Source organism: Ambystoma mexicanum, chromosome 12 (assembly GCF_040938575.1).
Source record: "Ambystoma mexicanum isolate Mex_15411 chromosome 12, UKY_AmexF1_1, whole genome shotgun sequence".
NCBI lineage: Eukaryota > Metazoa > Chordata > Amphibia > Caudata > Ambystomatidae > Ambystoma > Ambystoma mexicanum.
In genome coordinates, this window is record NC_090936.1 from 1,209,342,883 (window position 1) to 1,209,366,819 (window position 23,937).

The 23,937-nt window shown below is 47.0% G+C and overlaps 1 protein-coding gene across 4 annotated transcripts in view; it reads left to right on the plus strand.

The window, feature by feature from the left end:
• Window positions 1-23,937, plus strand: part of RPAP3 (RNA polymerase II associated protein 3) — a 280,511-nt gene that overhangs the window by 20,535 nt on the left and 236,039 nt on the right. For 2 of the 4 annotated variants that reach the window (XM_069629862.1, XM_069629864.1), the window contains exon 2: window positions 12,694-12,879. In XM_069629862.1, the coding sequence (XP_069485963.1) occupies window positions 12,730-12,879 (150 nt within the window). In that variant the 5' untranslated portion in view covers window positions 12,694-12,729. The remainder of the gene's footprint in view (window positions 1-12,693; window positions 12,880-23,937) is intronic. The other 2 variants (XM_069629863.1, XM_069629865.1) reach the window with 1 other exon arrangement.

Sequence of the window (23,937 nt, forward strand, 5' to 3'; positions counted from 1 at the left end):
TTATTGGCATTTTCTGAAAAAACCCAAAATGTTTACCTTTTTTGGTTATTTTCTCTCACCCTCCTACAGCAACCTAGGATTCCTCGGTGGCGTTACGACCGAGTACATGTGGGGGGAAAAAAGGGACCACATTTGGCTGAGATATCTCATGTAACAAAAAAGTTACAACGCATTGAATGGCGACATACCGAAATCAACAAAAAGGGCCTTGAAACTGAAGGGGGTGGGCATGGAAGTTAAAGGATTAAAGGTCAAACACTCCCTTTGTTTACAATAGTTATTTGTCTTTTTCTTTCCCCTCCTCCTGTTGATGAAAACAAGGGGAACTGTAGTGTCCTTGATTCCTTCCAGCACTTTGACAAAGTAGTTGATTCTCCTGGTACCCTAGCCTGAATACCCCTTTTGAGGGTAGAGTGTTGAGGGAGAGTACTCCCACTATGTTCCTCTCTTTGACACAACACTTGAGGAAGATCACTTGTGATGTAATCTTCACACTTGATACTTTTATTCACACGTGATACTTTTATCACAACTCCTGAGGCTTTCTTTCCATTCAATAATCTTGATGCAACTACCGAGAAGAGGGAGATTACTCCTTATGTATTCTTCCAATTTGGTACTTCAGGTAAAATTACTGTGACAAGGGACAATTACTGCCAATGCCTTCTTTATATTCGTCTGCTTTCCCCAATCCCTACCAGGCCGCCTGTGACTCCCGTTACCTCTTCTCTGTTGGGACCAAGTCAACGGTTCACCCTGGGATGTTGGATCAATGCGTTCCTGTGGAATGTTATTCTTGCTACTCTTTCCTCTCCCCACTGCCATGCTTTTGCTCAGTGGGGTCTCCAGCCAGGCGGCATTGGCGCTGTTAATGGACTGCTCGGTCCACCTCCTCGAGGTCCTGCCACCATCTGTCGGTTACCATCTTGCAGTCAGGCCTGCTCTGCGTAGGCCTGTAAAGGACTCCTGCAACCTGCTGTTTACGTCCTCCCGACCGAAGATTTGTTTCTCTGGCATAGCGCTTTGCTTCCAGGTCTGAACTTTCCGGATCTGCCGGGCTTCACACCTGCTTGGCCTCTCATTGCTTCCTTATCCTTTGTTTGTGTTCATTGTGTATTCGTCATGCCTCCTCTGGGCCACCTTTCCAGTATCTCTGGTACATGCCAAAGTTTGTTTAAATCCATTAATCTTCTTCTTCACAGTACTCTTGGAAGATGATTTGAAACCAGACTGTATGTCTCTTTTTGTCTTCTTGGTCCTGGTGGTATCACTATTTACAGAAAGAAAGAAAGGAAGGAAAGGACTATATCTATAACATACAGTAGCGCTTTAAGATTATTTCTCAGCAGTCTTCATGGGTTTCATGGTCTCAAGGGCAAGAAGGTTAGGGAGTTCCATCTCAGGAGGGGAGTCTCTCTGTGTGAGGTCCCACTCTCTGCTACCCCTAAGGGGAATGTTGCATAGCGGGCTCACCTCGCAAGCATCACAGGGAAGGGCTACCTCCTAGGGAGAAGTGACGTGATACCATGAATCGTCACAATACCTAATCTGAGAAACCAAATGGTGTCTCGCCTGCTTGTCCTTGTGGACTTATCATCCAGGTGGCCAGCATACAGCTATCGCATTTGGATCCAGTTACTGGGGTTGGAACACGGCAGGAGTATTACCTGGGTGAGGTGTCTTCGAGGAGTGGGGGTGAGGCAACCGATGGTGAGACGGGGTATTCCCCCCCTTTTTTTGTAACTAACCCATCCTATTTTTTAGGTGTCCCAACTCCCCACCCCCGAACCCTTTGCTATACAAACATTGGGCCGAGGAAGAGGGCGACTGAGAGTAACAAGACTAACTCATATATTGCACTGGACATGTCCCACTAATCGGGTCAGGCAAAGTCAGGCACTTGACTTTAAGTACATACACCTTATACCAATTAGCTCTCCTTACACAGATAAAAGGCAGAACCTAAAGGGACACTCTGAGCAAAGTGGAACACAAGTAAGAGCAGAACTTGCAGAGCTACGGACCAAGGGACAAGAGCGGCGGGTCAAGAACACCAGGAGTTTCCTACAGAGGTTATTGCCTTGAAAAAGGCCATGACAGTTACGTGGAGAAGGCCAAATCCCAAAGCAGAAGGCTGCATTGTGTTTTTCGAGGACGCCAGCGACCATCCCGGGTGAACACCAGAGTTAGGGAGGCAAGACCAATCCTGTGGTACTAACCTTGACTTGTGAATTTGTAAAGAGAAAAAAGAAACGCAAACAACCGTTGAGTTGGCAAACAATCTGAGAGAGCTGTGTGTGTTAAAGAAAGACTGAAGTTGCAACATTATATCACAAGTGAAGGCTGTACGCGTGTGAATGAGATGCAAATAAAGTCAGACCTGTGAATGAATTTTGAAGTAAGGACAGCTCAGCGATACCGAGTAACGTGTGGTCCAGCGAAAGGAAGTAGCTCACTCAAGTCTCTGTTAAAGGTACATTGTTTGTAGCGATAAAGTGAATGAACTGTAAAAGCAAAGTAATCATAATTAACCCAGAGAGAAGGGGATAGTAAAAAGCTGAACATTGAACTTTAAGTTGAAGCAGTCCTGCAGAGGTCTCTAAGGAAAGCCATGCACATTCGAAAGTTTTTGACATGCGAAAACGGTCTGAGCCCGACTGAGGGAGACCGAAAGTGTAATATGCTTAGGGAAGGGAGCTCCTGCAAGGAGGATTGATGTACCTTTTTGAGCAAGACGGATGGGGACCAACGTGAACTTTTTGTTGAACATTGTTTGAAAGACTGGAAAGAGAAACTTTAACGTGGGCCTCAATCCACGCTTTGAACTGTTTGTGTTAAAACCTCGAGCCAGAGTGTGTCATCCTGCCTACGGGAACCGCCCTATTCCGTGCTTTCAGGTGTGGGGAGGAGAGCTGATTCAGCCAGATTTATTTTTTTATATTTGAACACTGATTTTACTTTGCATACATATCTCCTTTATACACTTTCTGTACCCGAGATAGGGCAGGTATTCATTTATTTTTTTAGCTAGGCCATTTTGATTTGACGGACTTCACTAGGACTGTTTTGTTTATCGTTTGATGGCCGAGACTACTCCCATCCTAGTTATAGGGCAAAGTAGTAGTTTCTCCAAACCCAGAACCTTTAATAAAGGTTTTACACATTGTATCTTGTGTGTCACTGAGGGCCTCTGGGCTATTTCTGGGTTTGGTGGCTCTTCCTCCTCATCCTTTTCTTTTTCTTTTTAGCTGGAGACTACAGACGGTACAGTACTTGGACCTGCAGGGTGTAGGTCTTCTCCGTCGAGTGACTCTTGTTGTTGAGTTCTGGTGATGCTCTTACTGGGTTAAAGATTAACTTTGGCAACAGTCGGATCCATGTCCACACCATCCCCTATGGGTAGGAGGTGATTCCTGTGCATGGTCTTCACGTCCCTCTGGGTGCCATCCCTTCTTAGTCGGAACACAGGAAACCCTGTCAACTGTTTCTCAATAATGTAGGGCTGAGACTCCCTACAGTCTCCCAACTTGTTTCGTCCTCTTTTCCCTAGACGCCTTATGAGCACCCGATCACCGAATTGTAGATTATGGAATCTGACTTCATCATCATATCTTTTTTTGTTTTGTTGCACATTCGGTTCAGCAGCAGCTTGCGCCAGTTTGAAGGCTTAAAACAATTGGTCTTGAAGATCTTTCACCTACTTGCTATAGTTCTCCACACCAGTTCCATCAGCGGAGACCTCAAAACTCAAGTCTGTGGGTAGCCTGGAATCTCTTCCAAACATCAGCTTGTATGTGATGAACCCAGTGCTGTCATTCCTCGAACAATTGTATGCGTAAACTAACGTTGACACATGCTGACTCCATTTGAGTTTTTATTTGGCATTCAGCGTGCCGAGCATACCCAACAATGTGCGATAGAAATGTTCATCTTGTGCATCCCCCTGTGGGTGATAGGTGGATGTCCTGATTTTCTTTACCACAATCAACTGTATGAGTTCTTTAAGCTTGGATTCGAATTCTCACCCGTGGTCAGAATGTAGGCGAGCGGACCAGCACTAAGGCACAAAGAATTTGTCCCAAAGTACCTTGGCTATGGTGGTAGCCTTCTGATCTTTAGTGGGATAGGCTCGGGCATATCGGGTAAAATGATCTGTCACTACCAAAATGTTCTGAGTTCTGCTGTTGTCCAGTTCAAGGCCCGGGAAGTCAACACAGACTAAATCCATGGGTTCAGAGCTCTGAAGGTGCTGAAGTGCTGCGGCTGGAAGGCTGAGCTTTTTCCGGGCAATGCATCTGCCACAGGTGTGGCAATACTCTTCTACTTCTGGGCCCAAGAGAGGCCAGTAAAATTGGCTTTGGACTTATTCAAGTGTTTGTTCGCTTCCCAGGTGCCCATGTTGATCATGAAGGGTGCGCAGTGCTAGTGGACGTAAGGAGCTTGGGAGCACAAGCCGGCGCACAAGCCGGCTTATCAGTCGCCCCTGGATTTGACTCTTTGTACAGCACTCCAATTTTCATCACTAGAGATTCCCATTATTTGCGATAGATCTGGTGATTGGCCAAGTTTGTGCTTTCCGGTGGTCCTTCAGCATTATTTTCTTTGGCGTGCATCACTTTGCATACTTCAAGTCTTTCAACTGCGCTTGTCTTCAGCCTTGGTCAGGTAAGGCAGTTCAGGAGCTATCCGACTGGTTGCATTGCAATATCTCACAGGGCCCCCCTTATCGGTTCCCCCTAGAGAGTCAGGAAATCTCGCTGGCTCAGCTTGCGAGAAAGTTGCAGTCCTACCAGTGTCTTTCATAGTGGCCACAGAAGCCATCTCCGTTGGGATAGACTCTGAGCTGTTGTCGGCGGGGGTCTCCTGGACAGGGTGTCCGCGTCAGTGTTATTGACTCCAGGGCGATACTCCAACTGGAAGTTGTAAATGGACAAGGCTGAGAACCAGCGATGTCCCTTAGCATCCAACTTGGACCACTTCAGGATATAGGTCAATGGGTTGTTGTCTATTCTCACTGTGAACGTTGCTCCGTAAAGATAGTCATGCAGTTTTACAGTCACTGCCCAGTTTAGAGCCAAGAATTCCAAATTGTGAGTGGGATAGTGCATCTCAGAGGGGGCTTAACCGACGGCTGACAAAAGCCACATTTCTTGCTGTGCCCTGCTTTCTTGATGAAGTACTGCACCCAGCCCATTGTAGCTGGCATCTGCATGTAGAATATAAGGCAGTTGTAGACCGGCATACGCCAGGACAGGCACTTCGGAGAGAGTTATTTTTAGTCTGGCAAAGGCTTGATTACACACCTCACTCCATCGCTGACCAGAATTCTCTTTGGGATGGTACAGGACCTTGGGATGAGTTACCCCGCTAGCTGCTGTCTTCTGTGGGGCTGGATAGCCCTTGGTCAGTTCAGCGAGTGGTTGGGCTATGTTGGCAAAGCCTGACATGAACCTTTGGTAATAATTACAGAACCACAGGTAACTTCTCATCTCTCGCAGATTCTGTGGACGGGTCCAAGTTTCAAGAGCTTCCATCTTTGCGGGATCCACACGCACTCCTTCAGCTGACACCACATGTCCAATAAACTTTACACTGGTTTGGCAAAATTGGCACTTATCTGAGGACACCTTCAGCCCTTGCTGCTGGAGGCGATCCAAAACCTTCAGTAACCCTTGATGATGTTCTTCAAGTCCTCCCGCAATCACATCATCTAGGTAAACCAGCACCTCAAGAAAGTTCATGTTGCCTACAGTTTTTCCATCAGGCTTTGTAATGTGGCTGGCGCTCCCGATATCCTCTGTGGCATTTGAGTGAATTGATAAAAACCGAAAGGGCAGATAAATGTAGTCTTCTCTTTGTCTTCGGGTAACATGTGAATGTGATAGTATCCACTCGTAGGTCTAAGACTGAGAACCACTTGCTCCCAACCAGACAGTCAAAAGCCTCATCCACTCGGGTGTCGGGGGGCCAAGGGGTGGGTGTATTGGTCGGGCACCGTTCTGCTGCTTAGACGCCGGTAATCAATGCATAGACGCACATCATTGTTCTTCTTTCGTACCACCACCATGGGGGAAGCATAAGGACTTCTGGATTCCTATATGATTCCTGCATGCCGCAGTTCTTCAAGATGCCGCCAAACATCCTCCACATCAGTCAGTGCTAACGCCTGTGATCTTTCTCGAAAGGGGTGCTGTTGTTCAAATGGATATGATGCTTTACTCCCTTTGCTTCACCCAAGTCCCAGTCACTGGTTTAAAACACATCTGCACGCATGGACATCTGGTCTCGTAGATCTTTTTTGCGTTCCTACAATGGTGATTCCCCAAAGATTATCTTTCCTGCATCCAAGGGAGGATATATGCTTCTGGTACCAGCCGTCTGGGCCACTGAGTCAGGAAGGTGAAACTGCAATTGTCAGAACTCCTGGTAGGTGCACTGTTTTATCAGTAATATTAGTGATGGGGACTCTAATGGTTTTCACTCCTTGGCCAGTATCGCTAATCAGAGTGTGTTGGACCATTAGACCTCCAGGCAGTTCTACCCCTTCAGGAGCCTCTATCACTAATCTTCTGTAACTGTTTGTTTTGTCCATGGAGGTGCACATGGCCAGGCACCATCACTGTCTGGCCGAGTGGTATGTCAGCTTGACAGTGGTTGGTGGTGGTCACATCTCCCACTGGCCCCTCAGGCTGTTCTGCCATCTCCATACTTTTCATGAGGTAGGCCTGTTTACACGCCAGGTGCATCTTCAAAGATTGGGCGAACTGTGGACCTGCCATCTCCATACACATCTTGGTTAGTGTACTGAAGAAGGCGGAGTTGGTGGACATGACTAGGGGTATCTCCAGATTCGAGTCCTTTGTGGTGCACACCAAAGCCAGGGTGGTCAAGGTGGCGTTCACTCCGACCACTTCTTGCTTCAAATGGATCTTCACACAGGTATACCCCAGATATCGGCAGGCAGCATCTCCGACTCCCATCAGATGAAGCCCCTCCAGCGGCTCTAAGGGCAGATGCAACATATGTCGGCGATAGTAGGGTTCATATACAATGTTGCCCTTTGAGCCAGTAATGCTGTAGTCCTTCACTCTTCAAGATCATCTGGGATGGTCATGGTGGGCCCCAATGAGGCCAGCTGGAATTCCTCAGGAGAGACTGTTTTGAGTCCTTAGTCTGTTACAGTTCTCTGGCAGCATTTCCTTGGTGTTACAGAGTTCATGAACCAGACTGAGGTGGTCAGCCGTGGGACCCTCCTGAGCCTTAATTTGCTACTGGTTAGTGTGGAGACTTGAATTCAGTGTCCTTATTGAGTTGCAAGGTTAAGTTGCAGTGGAGCTTACTCCTGTAGTTGAGTTTCTAGCTGTTCCTCCGCTACAACCTCTTGTGCGTTTCCCGACAGTGCCCAGGCTGGAGATAATTTCAGTGCATTAAAGCAAGCTGCTACTCTGGCATAATCTGGGTCTTGGCCACAGTCCAGTTGAGTGGCTGTCATCCCCACATCGATGGCAAAATCTCCATGGTAGTAACGGTGCAGAGGATTGGTGTAAATATTCGAGGCTCTTGTGCTCGCCAGAATACCTGATGCTCTCTTTCTCGAGATGAAGGGAAAAGGTCTCTGCCTCGATGTTGATTTGCATTCAGGCTTTCCCAGATCAGCAACTTGGTTTGTAGTTTCCTGACTAGCTGTTGCACCTCCTCAATCTGCTTCTGCTAAGAAGTGGCATTGTACTTAGATCCTGCCTTTTGCTGGGTTGGGTGGCTCTGGACATTGATATGACATGTTTTTTCTTCCAGGGCCATTATTGACCGTAGTAGTTCTTCATTGGATTGAGGTGTCCATTTTCTCCCGCAGTCTCAGTTGCAGAATAGGTATGGCGGCTTCCTTGGCCCCTCTAAATATTTGCTTCAACCGACACTGGTTCAATCGGGAAGTCTCTACTCCTCCTCTATGGCGTGCCAGACGCAAACATTTGCTCGATCCTTACCAGGTAATCGGACAACTTCTCTCCCAGTTTCAGAGAGGTGACATGAAACTTCATCATTGGGTCCTCTCCTGGCTCAGTAGTGCAAAAAGCTCCCTCCAGTGCATCTATCACGTGCCGGAAGTTGGAACAAGACTCAGTGCTCAAAGGGACTGTACCGTCTGCAGTGTAGGCCCTCTCGGTACCTCTATGACTCGCTGTCTATTCTCTGGATCAGACACTCTCCAGTCGTGTAGCATAAGCTGAGTGAGATATGCCCATAGTTCATAGCCCTCTTCTCCTTTAGGCACAGATTTCTCGCCAGAAAAGGGTTGTAATCTGGTCTAGGGTCCATGTTCACTAACCAAAGAGGACAGGGATCGCCATTCCATAGTCACTCTACCGGCCTCAGTCATCGCAGCAGCAATGACTATGGCATCTTTGGGTGTAATAGCTTCTGCACGCGGAGATATTCCGGGCCAAGCATCAAAGGTCCAGAAGGGGCAGGTAATCAAAGGCTCCCCACCTTGGATCTCAGTGGGCAGGGTTTTACCTGTAAGGGAAATGTCACAATAACATAGCATAGAAAATGTTGTATCTTGACCAGGTATGCGCCCCACATTTTTCACTTTCCCAGTGATGGGTTCCAAGGGACCAGTCCTAGCTAAAACCTCATCGGTCGTGATATGTAAGGGGACCTCAGCCAGTCTAAAGCAGGCCGTGGGACTGAGCCCTTCGGCGCGTACCCAATGCAACACATATTCATGCGCCTTTTCGACCAAAGGTAATAAACCACAATGTATTATTCATTGCTCCTGTTGGATAAACCAGAGACCTTGCTAAATAGTGTGAATGGCCCCTGGGATCTCAGCAGTGCCTCCAGCAGTGTTTCTCCCCTTTATTCTTTATGAAGGAATGATCAGCAACCTTTATGGGACCTGAGCCGGGATACTTACACCTTACTGAACACATGTGCAAATGAAACCCAGGGTGATAAATTGTGAACCCTCTCGTAAAGGTCAATTGCAGACCTCAGTATATGCAGTGTGCCCTGAGGGGGATTAGGCCCTCTCCTAGGGTTGGTCAGCCTTGATGACTGACAGTGGTACCTGAGCACCTGGTTAAATAAACAGATACAGCTTTATTTCATTTGCAATGCTTGAACAGCCTTTTTATATACCTGAATGTGTTGAACAGGTTATCTTTATTTCATGTGTAACATTTCATCTCTGTGCCCCTAGGATGGGGCACTCTCAGTTAATACATGAAAGGAATACAGATTCAAATTACATAATTTCGTTACCTTAGAAAATATATAATTAAATAGCATCAATGCAGTACCCTTGGAGGATGGATGTTGGGCGCAGGTTCATTCTCATTTGACAAATAATTAAATGGGATCAATTCAGTACTCTGGGAGGAAGCCTGTTGGGCACATGTTGACTCACATTTGACAAATAATTAAATAGCATCAATTCAGTAACTGTACTGAGTGCTGGACTCCCTTTGCATTTGTATTAACCTAAGCCCATACCCACACACACCCAGATCTACCCTGGGCCGCCGGAGGGGCCCCTGATGCTTGCCTGAGGTGAAATCCCCTCAGCAATGCATGTAGAGGCTACGAAATAAAGGTTTTACTCTGTGCTTTCTATGACCGGCCCTGTATAACTCATTTAGGCCCGTCGGTACAAAACAAGCGCGTGTTATGATTATTCCGCACACACTGTTTAATATGCCCCCTCTGACTGGACTTGGCCAACATGGTAAACCCATGTGTAAACAGCAATATGCACTTGATACAGCGAACATGCTGTACAAATTATCCATTCTCTTCACCACCCTTCACCACTTCATGCTTTCCCTCTTCTCGGTTCTGACTCTGGGGATGTCTCAAATCGCAGTTACTGCAAATAAATGAAGAACACACCCGTCACGAAACAAATATATGACACAAGTTTTATTTTCACTTCAAACGGAACCAGAGTCATCTATGTCTGCGCACAGTCATAGAGAAGTTGAGCAATTCACATGGGGGACAGACAGCCTTAAGTACACTTCAGAATCCGCTTCGGGTGAAATAATACATAGTTTACGACTCACGTAACAAAGCCATTCACCATGGAGCTTTGCTCTGCGTCACATTTGTACAATTTACTGACCGTGCCTGCCTGTTCAAGGTTTGTAGCTGGCAAATTCCATTAGCTAAGCATTCCCCGCAGAGACGCGTTTGCCAGCCTTTCGGTCTGCGATAATTTCCTGCATGTGAAATGAAAACCCATAAAGTGAGCAAAATGGCAGCTGAATGGCACATTCTAATGTGTGCGTTAGGCTAACACAGAATGACAGAAAACGGATGTATTTTCACAATAGGATGTGCTCTGTCCCTCACTGCAGCGCCGGTGTGTGAGCCCACACACCCATCAACTCTCACCTCTTACGGCTCCCGACCCGGTTCGCAGTCTCACCCCTGGATAGGGGAGAGCAAGATGAAAGCTGTGGAGCGAACGGGCACACAGGACAGGCCTTCAAGACAAAGGTGTCACAGCCCTCCGTGTGCCCTCTCTTCTTCCTCTCCTGTCTTCCGGAGCTCTTCCCAGGGATCCCCCCTGGGCTTTATCTTCCCCGGGGATCTTCCACCTGTGTGAGTCGGCAGGGGAGCTCCTGACCGCTCTGAGGTGAAATCACCTCACACGTACGCTCGCTCCCCCTGCCCGTGGAGCATACCTTGTGTCTCCAGTGCCAAACCTCGCGCCGGGAGCATGAACAAAGGAAAATAAAAAATGCCTGCCAAACAAACTTGCAACAGACTTCCCATATCCACACAGAAACCCTGAATAAAAGTGGTTTTACAGTTATAAAATGAAAATTATAACACCACAGTTTGTTTTCAGCCCATTTGTTTTGCTGAAGAGAAAAAGTGCAGTTTTTGAACAGCTGTAGCGTGAAAACCACTTGGCAGATTTGGTCCAAACAAGAAACAATTTGGGCACTCAGCATTGACTTAATTTACTTGACTGGTTTGGAGTAAATCCATTCAGTAGCTTTTAAAATATTCAACAGAGACGGGGGAGCCCTCCTGCTCCTTGAAACCTTTTATATCGGCCTTGGTGCTTTTTACAGCAGATCGGCAGGCTGTTGGGGCGGGCCCTCAGGTGCAACGGCCCGTAGGTACTGGGGCTCATGGCTACCAAGCTCACCTCACGTGGCCTGCCATATAAATGATCCTTGGGCCCAGGATCGGGGACGTTCGAGACCACGGTCCCCCAAGGGAGTGGCTTTCTTTTCTCTCCCCTCTGCTATCGCTCTTCTCTTGTTTTTTCTTTCTTTTCTCATCTCAACTGTTTTTGGTAATGCTTTTCTTTTCAAAACCTCTTGAATCTTTTCTCCCCTGTACAGTCCATACCTGGGCAGAGGAGTTCTGTCCCTTTGTTTCTTTATCTCGTCTTTCCAGCATTTCACCCAGCCCCATGGTGGGCTTTTTTGATTAGTCTGCAACATCTAAACACCCACCCACAAAGGAAACACAAACACTACACAACATAAAGTACTTAATTCAACCCTGGTGTCTGTGTCTTTAGTTCTATGTTTTTGCCCTTTGGGGACAAACATGTCGCCTTTTCTAGCCGGGCCCCATATGGGCCATGGGCTACGTTCAAGTCCTCGATCATGAGAACAGCGGTTACCTCGGCATTCAAATCCTGCAAACCATCAAGTAGTTGGCAACTTTGAGAATTCCGATAGCGGAATGAAAACTTTGCGCACGCCTCCTTGTGACTCATAGTCTACATTAGATTATAATTATTTTTTCCGACCATGCCCCTGTTCTACCTTCATTGGATTGGGATTACATGCATAAGAATTCTAGCCTACAGAGGTTGAACACTTCTCTTTTAAAATATATCTACATTTATTGCATTAGTTGTCATTGAGTCTTTACCAATGATTTTTATTCATTAATTACTGATGGCTAGGGAATGGAAATTGAGGTATGGTAGTCGTTTAATTGCCCACTGGGGAGGATGCTAAATCGTATATCGTATGGGCCAGATCGGGTTCGGTACATCTTTTGGATGAAACCCGATGTGGGTGACAATGGCAGAGCAGTCAGGCTTCCCTCCAAGGATAGGTGAAGGCTGGTGGACTGGTGCACTTACTCCCTAACCCAAAACATAACATTACACAAGTATACGTAAAAATGCAGCAGGTACTGCACTCTTGCAGTCCAGTGCCACACCGAAATGTTGATGGCATCTTGGAAGCACGAAGGTGCATAGCAGGTGGCCTAGGTCTCTGATCCATTATTCACCTTTGACCTTCAGTCGCCCAAAGCCTTCATCACATCGACCAGCTTCAAGCAGGATGGATCCACCTCTGATTGTTGATCACCGCTGAGGAGTGTCTTTCTTTGTCTAAGCAAGCTACCTATATTTGAAACGTGTCTGCTTTAGCATATGATCATTTCCTGAGCTTTTACTTTCACTGGGCCTAATTGAAAATGTGCCTGACCGAGTTTCTTGCTAGTGACTTGCTTGTGTTCTGAAACACTTAATAAGGTGCCTCGTGACTTAAAATACTCGTAAGGCATAGGTTATGAATTATCCCAACGGTAAATAGGCTTTAGATAGTGTGTCATTAACAAGATGGAATATTAATAAGAAAATGACCCATTTAATGAAGCGTTCGTTTCACACCAACTTTAATTTACTTGCACATTTCTTTTCTTCTTAAGCAGGTTTGACACTTCCACTATCAACATTGTGACAAAATGACTTCTCCAAACAAAGCCCTGGAGTTGCAGCTTCAGATGAGACAAAATGCTGAAGAGCTTCAGGATTTCTTGAAGGATTTGGAAAACTGGGAAAAGGATATCAAGACAACTGATGCCAAGCTGAACAAAGAAAGTCTTGGAGAAGAGGCAAGTGCATCCAAATCGCTCAATTTACAAACCTGCAACATCTTCAGTTTCACTCCTGTGTTCTCTGACAGTGTCCATAAGGGACGGAAATCTTTTCTGCATACTTTTTTCGATATTCATGTTATGTTATGTTATTTTGCATTTATATAGCGCCTTATATACCATTGGTGTGGTCTGAAGGCGCTGGTAGGTTGAACGCCCTTGGGAACCGAAGTTCAAATCAGTAGAGAGAGTCAAAAGGTGCATGTGAGCACCGGGTATGTGTGCAGCACGTGCGATATCAGTGTAGTAGCTGCTTCTTAGCGGTAGGTGTGGTGGTTGAGAGGTCAGGAGAATGTGTTCATTCAGGAAGGTTTTATCCAGAACGGCTGCGGCTGCGTTAGGCTTGAGGAGAACGCCTGGCTGGGGGGTGTGAGACCAGCAGTGTCAACTTAGTATGATGTGGGGTGAGCGGCGGATGTTGGTATGATAGAGAGATACCGAATGGTGTCATAGTATCTCTGTGTTCTAGTTGAGTGGTGATGTAAAGAGAGAGTAAGCATGGTGGTGTGATATGATGAGTTATATGCTCTTTCAAACGTTCTTTTCATTCTAAACCATACTATATACGTCACGCAATATTTATGCGTTCCAGTCCGTACCGTGAACAGCTATCCATTCTATGCACCCCAGTCAGGTCCAATACACTCTGGTCCGCCCTGCGCGGTCTAGTCTGCTCCGCGCATGCGCTCTTGTCGGCCACACGACTGTCCATTTGTCCGCACCACGCATGCACTCTTGACTGCCCCAGGCATGCACTCTTGACTGCCCCAGGCATGCACTCTTGACTGCCCCAGGCATGCACTCTTGACTGCCCTAGGCATGCACTCTTGACTGCCCCAGGCATGCACTCCTGACTGCTTCATGCTCTACGCATTCAGTAGCTCAACGTACTCATCCATTCTAAGCACTCATCAGTACTGGATGCGCCAGTGCTCGTTCGTTCTACGTGCTCGTTGGCTCTACGCGACGCGTCAGTTCACTCTGGGCACTTGATCGCTCCAGGTACTCATCCGCTTTATGCCCTCACACGTGCTATGCATTTACCTGTTTTACGCACTCACCCCCTCTACGCACTCACCCCCTCTACGCACTCACCCCCTCTACGCACTCACCCCCTCTACACACTCACCCCCTCTACGGACTCACCCGCTCCACGCACTTAACCGTTCCACGCTCTCATCCTCTCTGCACTCATCCGTTTTAATCACTCGTGATTTTCACGCATCCAGAAGTAATATCTTGTTCTATATATTCATCTCTACACTCATCTGTCCTATACCTTCATTTACTCTGAGTATACATCCACTTCATATATTCATCCGTTTCATACGCCTATCCGCTCCATACTCCCCTCGGCTTCATACACCTAACCTCTCCATACACCGATCTGCTGACTGCATACATCTAACCTCTCATACACCGATCTGCTGGGTGCTTGCACCTAACCGCTCAATACACCCGTCCGTTCCATGCATCCATCCGTTCCATGCATCCATTCGTTCCATGCATCCATCCGCTCCATGCACTCATCCGCTCCATGCACTCATCCGCTCCATGCACTCATCCGCTCCATGCACTCATCCGCTCCATGCACTCATCCGCTCCATACACCCATGCGTTCTATACACCCATACGTTCCATTCCACCGTCTGTTCCAAAAACTTGTCCGCTCCGTACACTCATCCACTCCGTACACTCATCCACTCCCTACACTCATCCACTCCCTACACTCATCCACTCCCTACACTCATCCGGTCCATACCCTCATTCGCTTCCTACATTCATTCACTCCATACATTCGCCAAGTCTGTACAATCGTCCGCTCAGGCGATCAACACACTCTCCGCACTTCCGCATTCATCAGCTATCCAGACTCGTTGGCTCTACTTACTCATCCGCTCCATATTCTGATCTGTTCTACACACTCATCCTGTTTTCGCTCATCCGTTCTGCACATTCATCCGGTTTGCGCATTCTTGCCTTCTAGTCGCTTCTCTTAAATTTACGCACTCATCCGCGTTACGCACTCACCCCTTCTACGCACTCACCCCTCTGCGCGTGCACACCCCCTCTGCGCGTGCACACCCCCTCTGCGCGTGCACACCCCCTCTGCGCGCGCACACCCCCTCTGGGCGCACACCCCTCCAACGCACTCATCCGCACTCATCTGCTCCACGAACTCCTCTGCTCCATGGACACATCCCCTCTCCGCACTCATCCGCTTTAAGCACTTGTGCTTTTCACGCATCCAACAGCGATATCCTATTCTATATATTCAATCTCACACACTCGTCTGTTCTATGTCTTCAACAGCTCTGCCCACTCATCCTCTCCATGCACCCGTGCGTTCCATACACCCGTGCGCTCCATACACCCCTCCGCTCCATACACCATTCGCTCCATACATTCCTCCGCTCCATACACTCTTCCGCTCCATACACTCTTCCGCTCCATACACTCTTCCGCTCCATACACTCGTCCGCTCCATACACTCGTCCGCTCCATACACTCGTCCGCTCCATACACTCGTCCGCTCCATACACTCGTCCGCTCTATACACTCGTCCGCTCTATACACTCGTCCGCTCTATACACTCGTCCGCTCTATACACTCGTCCGCTCTATACACTCGTCCGCTCTATACACTCGTCCGCTCTATACACTCGTCCGCTCTATACACTCGTCCGCTCTATACACTCGTCCGCTCTATACACTCGTCTGCTCTATACACTCGTCTGCTCTATACACTCGTCTGCTCTATACACTCGTCTGCTCTATACACTCGTCTGCTCTATACACTCGTCTGCTCTATACACTCGTCTGCTCTATACACTCGTCTGCTCTATACACTCGTCTGCTCTATACACTCGTCTGCTCTATACACTCGTCTGCTCTATACACTCGTCTGCTCTATACACTCGTCTGCTCTATACACTCGTCTGCTCTATACACTCGTCTGCTCTATACACTCGTCTGCTCTATACACTCGTCTGCTCTATACACTCGTCTGCTCTATACACTCGTCTGCTCTATACACTCGTCTGCTCTATACACTCGTCTGCTCTATACACTCGTCTGCTCTATACACTCGTCCGCTCTATACACTCGTCTGCTCCATACAGTCATCCGCTTTGCACTTCCGAGTTCATCCGCTATCCTCTCAATCATGCGCTTTACTTGCCTCTCTTGCGGAAACTTGCAGACTATGCCTTGGAGCTGTCACATGCTCTACAAACTCATCCGTTCCACATACTCATCTGTTCTACACACTCATTCGGTTTAGTCATCTATTCTTCACACTCGTCTATATTACGCACTCATCCGTGTTACACGCTCGTTCGCACTACATACCCGTCTGCTCTACACACTCTTCTGTTCAACGTGTTCATCCATTCTATAAACTCATCCGGTTTACTTATTCTTTTGATTTCTACACTCATTCGCTATATAGCTGTCTGTTCTTCCACTCATGCATTCTTCGACTCAGTGCATTCATCTGTTCCACCGACTTCATCAATTCTAACTATATCATTCCAGCCATCAATTCTAACCATATCATCCTAGCCATTCACTTCGTTTACACCACATGCAATCTGTCCATTTCAGCAGTTTAACTTTCTTTACTGTTTTTGTATGATTTACTCTTATTAACCCTTATACTGCTTTGATCTACTTTATTCGTTTAATTCTGTTTGTCCTTCTAGTTTAAGGTAAGGGTTATTAGTTGTCAATTTCTCGCATCGGTAGTTTGTTGGATTGATGTCATTGAGTTGTCGTTAGTCTGTTTGGGATGGTATGGTACGGGTTGGTTTTATGGAAAGAGCCAGGTTTTCAGCAGTTTGCAGAAAGACATTGAATCCTCAGTTAGGCGGATGTGGGGTGGGAGTGAATTCTATAGCGTGGGGGCCAAGGCTGAGAATGATGCTCCGCCTAGCCTGACTGAGTTTGTTTTCGGTATGACTAGGAGGCCGGCTGAACTTGATCTTAGGGTGCGTGGGGGTTGATAGGGTTTTAGTTTGTCTTGAAGATATTCAGGTCCAGTTTTATGCAGTGTTCGATGGGAGATGCCTTAAGGGCTGGGGAGACGTGGTCTCTTGGGCCAAGCGCAAGTAGTAATTTGGCTGCCGCGTTTTGTGCCCTTTGGAGTTTATTCAGTTGGTACGCATGGATTCCGAGGTATAGGGGGTTTGCGTAGTCCAGTCTTGATATAACGATTGATTGGACGGCAAAGAGTCTGTTGGGAAAGGAGAGATATGGAAAGATGCGTCTAAGGGTTTTAAGGTGGTAGTGGCAGGACTTTGAGATGTTGTTGACTTGGCGCGAGAGAGTTAGGTCAGAGTCAAGGGTGCACCCAAGATTTTTCAATGATTTGGAGGCGGTCAGTGAGTTGCCCATGGCGGATGGCCATGGTAGTGGGTGCGGAAGGAGTTCGGAGTTGCCACATACCATGATTTCCGTTTTGGAGGGGTTTAACAGGAGGTGGCTTTGGGTCATCCAGAGTTCTATGTCAAGGAGGCAGCAGGTCAGGTCGGAGATTGAGTTTTGAGTTCAGGAGCTTTAGAATTAGCGGAGTGTCGTCGGTGTAGTTGTAGCACAGGATGTTGTGTGAACGGATTATCGGTCGGAGGGTGGTCAGGTAGAGATTGAATAGGAGGGCAGATAGGCATGCTCCTTGTGGGACTCCCGTGTCGACTGGTCGGGCTTGGGAGGTATAGGTGGAGAGTATCGTTATTTGGTACCTATCTTTGAGGAATGAGGCAATCCATTTAAGAGCGGTTCCACTAATTCCTAGGGAGTGGAGGCGGTCTAGGAGGATTGAGTGATCGTGTCAAAGGCGGCAGATAGGTCGAGCAGGATTAGCGCGGCACATCCCGCGGAGTCTGCCGTCATTTTAAGGTCATCCCAGATTGAGGTTAGGGTGGTTTCAGTTCCGTGACGGGCTCTGAAACCTGATTGGGCGGGGTCTAGGAGATTGTTGGCTTCGACAAAGGCATTTAGTTGGGAGTAGGCGGTTCGGTCAATGAGTTTGGCAAGGAACCTGGTGTTTGAGATGGGGCGATAGTTTTTGGGTTCGAGAGGGTCGAGCGAGGGTTTTTTCATTAGAGGTTTGACGTGAACCGTTTTGAATGCATCGGGTAAGATACCAGAGGAAAGGGAGGCATTTCTGATGGATCTTGCGTGTTCTCCTGCGCAGGTGGATGTGAACATTTCTTTGAGGGTTGTGGCTGGGCAAGGGTCGAGCGGCGATCCAGATGGTTTGCGGGCAGATAGAAGTTTGAGAAATTGCTCTGTTGATATTGGGCTAAAGGATTCGAATGTTGGTTGCGTAGAGGTCCCAGCTGGTGGGCTGGGCGGTACGGGCGGAAAATTGCCTGGTGTATGTAAGAGAGCCAGTTTGGTGGTTAGGGTTTTTGTTCTTTCGAGAGCCGTGGTGTAAAAGTGGAGGGAGAGTGAGTCGCACAATGATTGTGAGGGGGTCGGGACGGTCGTGGTGCAGGCCGGATTGGTGAATTCGGAGATGATTTTGTGGAGTTTTTTGCGTGGATTTTTGCAGTTTAGGATTCGTGAGTTGTAGTGGGCTTTTTTTGCTTTCCGGATTTCGGCCTTGTACTGATAGAGGTGGCGGGCCAAGGTGGCCCTGTTCTCCTGGGTTTTGTCTTTCTGCCATTTGCTTTCTAGGTATTTATATATAGTTTTTTAGTGATCTTCAACTCAGGAGTGAACCATTTGGGGAAGAGGCCACGGCGGGCTGATGGTTTGCACGGGGGTGCGAGCCGCATCAGAGATGCGTTGAGCCATGAGTCAAAGGCGTCCGGGGTTAGTTATTTGATGAGAGGGTTGGTAGGTGGTGGAGACTGGAGGAGTGCCTCGGCTAGGTCCGGGGTGATTATTAGTTTTTTCCAGCATTTGCCTAGATTTGGAGGTTCAGATTCGAGAACGGGAAGGGGGTCGGGTGAGCGAAAGGTGAATGAGAGAATAAAGTGATCGGACCAGATGATAGGGGTGGGTGGTTTTAGATGAATCAGAGTGTTGGAACTAAAGATGGCATCCAGAGTGTGTCCTTTATACTGAGTTGGGCCATTTAAGCGGGGTTGGAGGTTAATTGCGTCTAAACCGTCAACCAGAGAGTGTGTCATAGGGTTCGTGGGGATGTCGAGCCATATGTTGAAGTCTCCAAGAAGGGTGAGGTTGGGATGGTTTAGTTGAAGGGTGGCAATAGAGTCGCAGAGGTTGTTTGCGAATTGTCCATCGTAGCCAGGTGGCCTGTAGATTATTAGGAAGCTGTATGAGGGCGATGGGGAGATCGATAGTTTAACAAGGAGAGATTCGCAGGCAGGAATGGAAGGTTGGTTGTCGATGATTGAGGCGTGGAAGAGAGATTTGAAGACGAATGCTATTCCCCCTCCTCTGGAGGGACGGTTCAGTTGGATGAGGGAGTAGTCAGGGGGAACGGCTTCATTAGCTATTGGGGCGAAGTCGTCTGAGAACCAAGTTTCAGTGATGAAAACAAGGTCTGGTTTGACAGAGGCGAGGAGGTCGAAGATGCAGTGTCTGTTTTTTGCTACGGATCGGGCATTAAATAGGATGCAGTTCACATCGGCAGGCGAGGTTGGTCTCAGTGGTGGAGTCGGAGGGGGTGGTGGTGCAGAGAGTGGAGGAGGGAGGGGGTTAGGGTGGGTGATGCTCGATGGGAATAATGGGCGGGCAGAAAAATTTGAGCGGGGTTGGTTGGCTGGGTGTGTTAGGATGATTCGGTTTGATTCGGGGGATTTGAAGGTGGGGTGTGGGCGGTTAGGAGTTTCAGTTGCAGTTGATGAGAAATCGAGGGAGAGGGGTTTCAGGAAGGGTAAAGCCGCGGGGGAAGGAGGTGATTGCGGGAATGAGGTGGTGGGTCGAGACAGGTGAGGCGAAGAGTGCTGAGAAATTGAGAGGGACCAGGAAGGTTTCCTCTTTAGTTTCCTTGTTGCGATTGGGGTGTGAGAGAGGGTAGTGGGGTCAGAGGGGGAGAGGGATGCAGCTTCGGTTCTAGCAAGGGCTAGGTGTGCCGTTTTTAGGGAGGGGAAAGGGTGCGGACCTGGGGCGAAGGTGGCAGGGGTGTGAGGACAAGGCAGGGAGTGGGTGATTTCAGGGCAGGGTGTGCCAGGTACGATAGTGATGGGAGCGGGCATGGTTAACGATTGCTGGTCGGTGGTGGTGTTCAGGGGAGGAGTGGTCTTAGGGTGGTTGGCTCGCCATCGTGCCCCTCTGGCTTGGTGTTTAGAGAGGGGAATGGCAGGGAGTGCGAAGGAGGGTGGGGTGGTTTGGGAAGGGGGGGACGGGAGGGAAGGCAGATCAGGAAGTAGGGGCGGTCCATGGTGGTCGTTTCCAATGAACTCTGGTGAAGTGGGTGCACTCATGCTTGGTACGCGCATTTAGGTGGATTTTAGGAGGGCTTTCTAATTGTAGCTCTAAGTTCCGTGGGGCATGGATTTAGGCACACTTCAAGTTCAATTGCACAGAGACGATACTAGACTATTCGGTGCACTTCTAGGTTGAATTGTACACAAATGATATTATGCTACTAGTTATTAGTTAGGTGCACTTCTAAGTTCATCTGTACATAGAGATGATATTAAGTCTATCTCTAGATTCAATTTTGTATAGTGGGGATATTAGATTATTGGGCACAGTTCTAAATTCTACCTTACACAGATATACTTTTAGGCATACTAATAATTAGGATATTTAGGTACGCTTCTTAACCTCACTGGTGTTGTGTACACTTTTACGCGTTGTACTAAGTGCGGAGAGGCTAAGTGATACTAGCGAGTTTGATTAGGGCACGCTAATAGTTGCACTTTTTTTAATTCAGCTTTATACAGGGAGGGTATTGGGCATGAATCTTAATCGGTTTTGCACAAGGTGGTTATTAGGGAGATTAGTCGGTTCGGTCCGGCATGGTATTATACTATAAGGATATTCGGCGCACTTCTAGATTCCACTTTCACTGAGAGTCTACTGGGCACACTTGTACATTCAACTTTTACATGGAAGCTGTTTGGCACACTTCTAATTCAGTTTTCACAGAGAGTTTATTGGGCCCACAATTAAATTCAACCTTCAGACGGGGGCTATTGCACACATTTCTAAATTCAGCTTTTCACAGAGAGGTTGTTGGGCACACTTCTAAATTCAACTTTTCAGAGTGGCTGTTGGGAACGCTTCTAAATTCAACTTTTCAGAGTGGCTTTTGGGAACACTTCTAAATGCAGCTTTCACAGAAAGGCTATTGGGCGCACTTCTAAATTCATAGAGAGGCTATTGGGAACACTTCTAAATGCAACTTTCACAGGGAGGTTATTGGCGCACTTCTAAATTCACAGAGTGGCTATTGGGAACACTTCTAAATGCAATTTTCACAGAGAGGCTATTTGGCGCACTTCTAAATTCAACTTTCCAGAGTGGCTATTGGGTACAATTGTAAATGCAACTTCACAGAGAGGCTATTGGGCGCACTTCTAAATTCATAGCAAGGCTACAGGGAACGCTTCTAATTGCAATTTCCACGGAGAGGCTATTGGGCACACTTCTAAATTCACTGAGAGGCTACTGGGAACACTTCTAAAATAGAACTTTCACAGAGAGGCCATTGGGAACAGATTTAATGAAGCTTTCACAGAGAGGCTATTGGGAACACTTCTAAATACCACTTTCACAGAGACGATATTGGGAACACTTCTAAAATGCAACTTTCACAGAAAGGCTATTGGGAACAGTTCTAAATGCACCTTTTACAGAGAGGCTATTGGGAGCACGTTTAAAGCAACTTTCACAGAACACTTTTCTAAATGCAACTTTGACAGAACACTTTCCTAAATGCCACTTTTACAGAGAGGCTATTGGGCGCACTTCTAAATTCACAGAGAGGCTACTAGGAACACTTCTAAATGCCACTTTCACAGAGAGCCTATTGGGCACACTTCTAAATTCAACTTTCCAGAGTGGCTATTGGGAACACTTCTAAATGCAACTTTACAGAGAGGCTATTGGGCACACTTCTAAATTCAATTTTCCAGAGTGGCTATTGGGAACATTGCTATTGGGAACACTTCTAAATGCAACTTTCACAAAGAGGTTATGAGACTAAGAGGCATGCATCCAACTCTTTGCATGGCAGGGATCAAAGTGCCTTTGTGGGTAGGAGCTAAAATCATCTCCTGGGTATTGGACATCATCCAAGTAGCAGGAGCTAGCACTGAGGGATGAGAAGCTAGCATACAGCATGTCACGGGAAACTATAACGTTTTGTCTTTGTATATGACCCGTTCTGCTTTCAATTTCTGCCTCTTTTATACAAAGAGCTAATATCTCATTGGTATTTGTATTCAACCTGGCCTGACCCAGAGTGTCTCGGAGCACCTTACAAGGTTCAAAGATTGAAAAGGGGGAGATGAAATACAATTTGCACGTTTTTTCAGGATAGGATAGACCGATTAGGATAAACATGTGGTAGCAGGGGGGTATGCTTATATGGCAACAGTTGTCCTAGAAAGTCAAAATAAGCTAATAGTAGCTGTTGCAGTCGAGCTACCCAAGCTCTTCTAGGCTACAGGTAGGAGCTAAATAGCTTTCCGAGATTTTGAACCCAGCGTTACTTGCTTGGATTACAGTCCCAAACTGTTAATCGAAGCGAGTCCCTTGTTATTTTAGTATTGTATTACTTCATGGTTCAGCAACATCTTTTCTCCAGTAAGTCACGCTGCAGAGTATCAGAGGAGATTCAACTTTTGGGGCTTTTTGTTTAACACGCTGGCTGGCTACAGATGTTTTGTATTAATTCAGAAGATTGAAGGCTCTCATTCCCCCTTAAAATAGTGACTTGAGTATAGCAGGCCAGCGAGATGCCACAAGAAGGCTGGATTTACCTGGTAACCATTGAAACAAGTGTATTCCATGTATGGTCCCGTAGCACACACGTTTATACCCCTTGGCTATCTCTGCAGCTCTTCAACCTTCTACTTAACCTAATGCCTAACCCTCCTCCTTTACACACTTTATCAATGTTTCATGACTGACATTTTAGTAGATCTTTTCCTGATTTCTACTTCTATCGAAGACCTGAAAGCTTTGAGGCACACTTGCCCTGGTTCGGTTCTACTGATATTATTTACTTTGTGTGCATATTCTTGAACAAAAATGACCCAAGTGCTCAAAGGTCTGCATGCACCTGGCAAACAATTGCATAAATGTTTTGAATCTTGAGTACTCAGGATCCTACAAACCTTTTCATCTGGTGCTACACAAGATTCCAACTTAAGCGGATGTCTGCCTTCCCAGAGATGAAATCGCAACGTCCAGTCGGCGGTTGTATGCAGGAGGTGGCATGAAAACGAGTGGCAATCCTTCGTTTTTGGAAGAGTTGCATAGACTGCTTTGATAACTTGGCTCAGCCATGTAAATAGCTGTGAACACATTTCCTGGCTCAGAACTAGATGTTACATTTCAAATTGGTATCTGACTGTTAGCTTTGCTACAGAGAGTTAAATCATCTCCAAGATACTTTTAATTAGGACCTCAGCTAAAGGGCAGTGCTAGTGAATCGTTTGTTTGTAATACCTAGGTAGGTTCTAAACAAACGTGTTCTATCTCGGTCAAATACATATGTAGTCGGAAAAGCGAACACCTGAGATCTTACTTTGCTATCCCCCTTTCTAAAACAGTTACATTTTAGAACTAGACTTGCCCTCCAAATTTCTCTGACTCCTGTTCCAGGACCAAAGTACTAACTCATAATAAACCTATACCTCAATGCTTCACCAGAAACACCCAGAAAAATAATCAAGAACTCTGTAGATGAATGCTCTTGTACCCAATGCTCCATTCCCAAAAACCCTCTTTATGAAAGACCATGAGAGGATGTTTAGAAAGCAGGGCTTACGTGTGTAATATGGAGGGGGGTTAGGTTGTTTAGGAGGAAGATGCTTCATAGGCTACATGTATTCTTCAAGTAGGTAAAGACAGCTAAATCCTGCAATCC